This window comes from Nymphaea colorata, chromosome 10 (assembly GCF_008831285.2).
Source record: "Nymphaea colorata isolate Beijing-Zhang1983 chromosome 10, ASM883128v2, whole genome shotgun sequence".
NCBI lineage: Eukaryota > Viridiplantae > Streptophyta > Magnoliopsida > Nymphaeales > Nymphaeaceae > Nymphaea > Nymphaea colorata.
This window is the reverse complement of record NC_045147.1, coordinates 12562749-12568630: the sequence shown is the minus strand read 5'-3', so window position 1 is coordinate 12568630 and position 5882 is coordinate 12562749. Positions and strand designations below refer to the sequence as shown.

At 42.7% G+C, this 5882-nt stretch overlaps 1 protein-coding gene across 1 annotated transcript; it reads left to right on the top strand.

Moving 5' to 3' along the window:
- The first annotated feature begins 274 nt into the window (after positions 1–274).
- Positions 275–1951, top strand: LOC116263127 (EIN3-binding F-box protein 1-like). Its single transcript, XM_031642732.2, has one exon. It carries the CDS (start codon positions 275–277, stop codon positions 1949–1951), a length of 1677 nt encoding a protein of 558 aa, XP_031498592.2.
- Positions 1952–5882: the final 3931 nt, after the last annotated feature.

Genomic DNA, 5882 nt, shown 5'->3' with positions numbered 1-5882 from the left:
AGAGAGAGAGGACAAAAGGGTGCGGCCCTCATAGCCTGCGATTTTGATTTTGCAGTTCTGATTCCCTCTTTTAATCTTCAAAAAACCATCCAACTTCTTTCTGCATACGAGACTCCCCCATATCAGGATTGCTTCTAATCGATAAGTAGCCTCTGCACTGCCTCCATTTTTAGAGACCACCTTCCTTCTTTCTCTTGCTACCGCTCAAAAAACCTCTCTCTCTTGTATGGGGTTTGGGTCTTCCAGGGGGAAGAAGACCAGAAAGACCATGAAGATGGAGAAGGACGACAGTGACAATAGAGGGAACCCATTCAATGGTCTGCCGGATGAGTGCATCCTTGAGATATTCAGCTTCAACCCTGGCCCTGCAGATCGTTGGCAGTGCGCAGCGGTGTGCAAGAAATGGCTTCTGCTGCAAGCCCACATGAAGAGATCAGACTTCAAGATGGAGCCGCCCAGCCAATCCAGCCGCCTGAGAAGGTGCCTGGAGGGGAGCCATGCAGTGGACACAAGGCTGGCTGCCATGGCCGTCCGCAAGTGGGGTAGGGGCATAGTTGGCGACCTGAGTATCAGAGGTGATTTCTTGGAGGAGTCGAGCTGCTTACCACCTTACGGCGTCACCGACCGTGGGCTTGACATAGTCGGCTCCGGCTTCCCTTGCCTGAGATCACTGTCCCTTTGGGGCTGCCTTCATATCACCAACAAGGGTCTGGTTTGTGTCTCGAAGGGATGTGCTCAACTAGAAAAGCTTGATCTGTGCGAGTGCCCTTTGATCACAGACGAGGGCATGGTGGCTGTGGCCAGAGGGCTCAAGAAGCTGACCACATTGAGCCTGGACTCATGCCAAAGCATCGGAAACATCAGCCTCAAGGCCTTTGGGACGCACACCCCTACGCTACATTCAATATCAGTGAAGGGATGTCGCCTGGTGGGGGATGAGGGTGTGCTTGCAATCCTAGCAGGCCTGCCCAATTTGAAGAGGCTCAGGCTCGCCCAGCTCCGCTCAAACCTGCACGCAGTGCTGGCAATATTGCGGCACTGCAAGACCCTAACGTCCCTCTCGCTGGAAGACTGCAGCTTCCAGTCTTCCGGCGCCGGCCAAAGGGATAGCAATTGCACCATTGGGGAGGACCAAGGGGTCGGTTTCCCGGAGAGTCCTAGCAGGTGGGGATTGACTAGGATCGGAGCTCTTGGAAAAGAGTGTGCCAACCTGAAGAATGTAACCATTAGTGGGTGCACAACATTGAATGATGAGGAATTGATAGAGTTAGGCCAAAGGGTGGTTGGCCTAGAGAAATTGACATTAGAGGGATGTAAAAGGGTTTCTTTCAGTGGATTGGTGGAGTTCCTTACCAGGCATGCTAAGAACTTGAAGGCTCTTAAGTTAGTCAAGTGCAGCAGGGTTGTGGAACCAAGAAACTGGTTGCCTCCAACCTCATCACCTTCATGCAACAGATTAGAATCCCTGACTGTTGGGTTCTGCTTCAGTCTAAGAGACGGTTTCTTTGGATGGCTTGGGAGAGTGTGTTGTAATGTACGTGAAGTTGAATTGGTTGGCTTAAGAGACCTCTCAGATAGGGGAGTTACAGGCCTGCTCATGGGCTGTGGTAAGAGAACCAGAACCTTAGATAGAGTGGGCTTGAATGGTTGCAGTGGGTTGACGGATCTGGCCATCCTCGAGATTGCTCGTTCCTTTGGTGCGGAACTTAAGTCGGTAGGCCTAAGCGAATGTGTGGGACTGACCAGCCTAAGCTTGCAGATCATTGCATTTTACTGCGCAGAGCTGAGAGATCTAGACGCTTCTGGAAATGCTCTTAAAGATGGTGACTTGGTCCATCTCGATAGACTAGTATGGCTGACCAATTTGAACCTGAAGAACTGCCCCGGTCTCAGCAAGAAGGCACTTAATTCCTTTGAAGGGAGCCATTTTGAATGCGATCTAGTTTACTAGAAGTTTGGCAGTCGCAAATCTTTAAGAATTGTATCATACTCATCCTGACTCCTTTGAAGGGAACCATTTTGAATGCGATCTAGTTTAGTAGAAGTCTGGTAATCGCAAATGTTTCAGAATTGTATTATATTCATCCTGTATCAGAGGCTTATTGAGAGGAAGCTGTTTCCTTCTTTTTCTTTTTCTTTTCCTTTTTTTCTTTCATCAAAGATTAGTCACGGAAGAAGCTTTTGCATATATCCATTTCTCACTCTTTTTTTTTTGACGTTCTGTCTTTTCTCATCTTTTTCCTGGTCAGTGCGCCTGACAGTGGACCTAATGCTCTTCCACGAAGTGACGGATAAAACTATTGGTGCATTGAAATCTAGGAGACACTTGGCAAGGGAAAATGAGGTGGGGAGGAGCTCAAGGCCCACCTAAGCTTGATTTTGGGCTTGGCATAAAAAATATTCATATTGTAGAGCAGAGGCACAGGGTCCTTCTTCCCACCGCATCCAAAAGACTTAATCATTTCAAAGTAGCTTTATCCCCCTTTTTCTCCATATCCCAAAGCGACAAGGAAAAGCGAGAACATGACAAGAAGCTCCGGGAAGGAATGAAGTTTTAGTTCAAAATACCCAGTACTAGGAGGTAAGTTTTTATGTGATCTGTTCTGCCTCTTACGGATCTTTGCTTCCGTGTGACAATTTTCTCGCTTTTCTCTTGAAACGTCTAGGCGTCCAGTACTTCAGAATGGGCATAAGGAGCAGACTGCGTATTTTGGCAGAAGACAGGTCGTGATGAATTAGCTGCTCTTGGGTCAGAAATCAATGTGCTGAAGAGCAGTGTAAATGTACTTTGCCCAAAGTATGTACTTGAGCATTCCGGTAGATTGAATTAGTTGTTCTTCGGTCAGAAAATAAAGTGCTAAAGTCCATAGTAGTAGACGTACTTTGCCCAAAGAACGTATCTGAGCATCCAAAGTTATTGGGGCTACCAGCCTGAAGAGTACCCTTTTGGAGCTACACGGTGAATGTGATTTCCTTTTGATATTGGGTCCGGTTGGTAACACTTTGTGAGAACGCTCTTTACGTAGTAAGCCAGAAATTTTCCGGACACTAGGAGATACAAATGAGTGGACATGTGGATAAGGAAGAAAAAGGATGAGCACAACTATTGAAGCGAGTAAACAATTAGGAAGTAGGAACCGGGAGTTCAGAACTTATTATAATAACTATCTATCAGTTTATGTATATATTACTAGACATACCAGAACCGAGTAGTCCTGCTTCCCACCATAGAGCATCTAGCTGACACATAGCGACAGCACAAGTGCGATGCTTCCAATTTCCAAGCACGCCTTACAGAAAGTGGATTTAATTTCTAGGCCCTGAAAAGCACTGTTAGTCATGTTTGACGTGTAGAAATTACAGGAACGAGAACGAGAACAGTGGCTACAGATGAGGTTGCAGATTTTTGGAAACTGGTGAGAAATGTTTGTTATTCGGGCCGGATACAGGATTCGTTTTTCACCCAACTTCCAGTTTATTTGATCTTCTGAAGGCATTTGCGTGCTATCCCTGTAGCTAATAAGCTATATTTGGCTGAAAATGGTTACTTTTCTTAACCCAACTTCCAGAGTATTTAATCTTTCTGAATGCAGTAGTAGATTTATATTTGGCTGAAAATGGTTACTTTTCTTAACCCAACTTCCAGTGTATTTAATCTTTCTGAATGCAGTAGTAGTTTTGCATCCCTACATCTAATTTAGCCACAGGTTATACGTCCTATCACATCGGGCAGTATGGATCATATGCATGGTCGCCATAAGGATCGCAAGAGAACGATACCAAGAAAGAGATTCTAATTGCCTCCACTGAAAAACTTGAAAACGTATAAGGTTGCTTCAGTTCATGAACCAAACGTGTCTGAAAAGAATGTGAAGAATCCCCGAATCAAACTGTTGTCCGTAACTTCTGTGAAATACTCATCAAGTTGCTTCACGTCGTCTCTGCTCTTTCGCGCTCTTGAGTTGGCTTTGTCATTTTCGAGTTTCCTTGTCTGAATGCAAGAGTTTCCTTCACATCAACTATATGTATATATACAGTAAGTGCCTTGATGAAGTGAGCTCTCAGTGACATATGTCTAACTTGTGGATATTTTAAGCCATTTGAATTTCTGGAGCGCTCAGAGGCATTGAATTATGAGGTGGAAGTTCCTTTCTGGTTTGTCAGTTTATAAACGTTTCAGCAACGGCTTGATTGGAGGTAATGCTATATACGAGGCGAGATATAGACATTAGTTTTGCCCCGCTAGCTACTAGAAAATGCGTTTCCGATGCAAATCAATTTGTCGGGAGACTAGTGGAAAAATGCCTCTATAAGAAAAAAATTATATTTTTGAACAATGCTGTCAATGCACATACGTATGAAAACAAAAGCTACAGCATGATTACATATTACTGCCAATAAATCCTTAGATGATTCTCATCATTAAGAAGGTGACAGGAAGGAAATCAATGGGGTTCAATCATCAAACTATCAACGCGGATAGGGACCAAAAATAAATGATGTAATTAGCTACTTTTATTTAGCAGATATGATCCTCATTTTTTTTTTCTAAATTTTTTGTTGTGTGGTCAGATATATTTGCACAGAACCAAGAATCAAGAAGGTTGGCATATTTCCCACTCCTTTGGTTTTCTTAATGGCCCTGCATGATCTCATTTGTCCTTTTCCAATTTGTTTGATCAGTAAATGTATATCTTTTTTCAACTTTTTGTTCTTGATTGTATAATTGTTGACAAAGCCTTAAAAATAATCAACAAGGATGTTTAATGCGGTTTTTCGCCACTGAAGGCCACCATCAATCTAGAGTCGATGGTGTGCTTGGTAATTGACATTTATACATTTTTTGTGCTACATTAACATTCAGAAGATTCTTCTCCTATGACTAAGGGACTGTTACACAGTAACCGATTTGCCTCAGATTTGTTTTCCCAGATTTATTGCTATGCCAGAAGTTATCATCAATAACTTCCTGCACATTCAACAACTTCCTTAATGTTGGTATTTCTTTATCCTTAATAGTAGCATGATTATTTCCTTCTTGAAAGTTCTAGTTTTCTGTTCAGATCGCTTTGGTAAATAAGATGCCGATCTCTTTGCTGACGTCTAGATCTTCTTCAACACAAGTATTTTTATTCTCCACACTGCAGAATCCGTCCTGACTTGAGCCTCGCTTCAAAATCAAGATCAATCTGCTGTGCTCACTATGGTTTGGGATGTGAAGATCCTACTTTGTTATCAAGTTGGAAAATACAAAGTAAATAAAAATGATTGAAGGTGATTTTTTGCCATGACCGCAATCGATAGAGCGGTCATCTCTTTCCTATATATGCTCTTCTACCATGGATATCTTCTTGTTTTAAGGATCAATATAAGAGAATTACTGTCAGCATTAAACAGCAATTCCTTGATTTGTGCATTACCTTTAACCATTCCCCCCAGATCCATCGTAATCTCCATCTTACTGGGATCATTGTTAATGCCTCTTTCTGTGCTGCTATGTTGACCGTAACTTTACTGCTTTCAATAAATTATATATGTTCAAGAAAGTACACGAGCATAAGCTTTTTTTTCTTTTTTTCCTGTCTCTTGGAGAGAAGGAAGGGTCGCATCAAATTTGGGTGCTGCTTCCAAACAAGTTTGATGCAGCAGAATCACTGTCAGATCTTGGAAATTTGTAACTGGTATGATTGATACCAGTGTTCCGTCTATTAGCATGAGGATATCAAAAGGAATTAAATTATGCCGCTTCTACTTGGAAGGGTTCATTTGGATGTATCTAGAAAGTGTCATTGGGTATTTGATTGGCTCACTTAGTGCAAGCGTTATTCATATATGTAGCTCCTAATTTGGAACTGAAGTTATAGTTCTCACCTTAGGTTAAT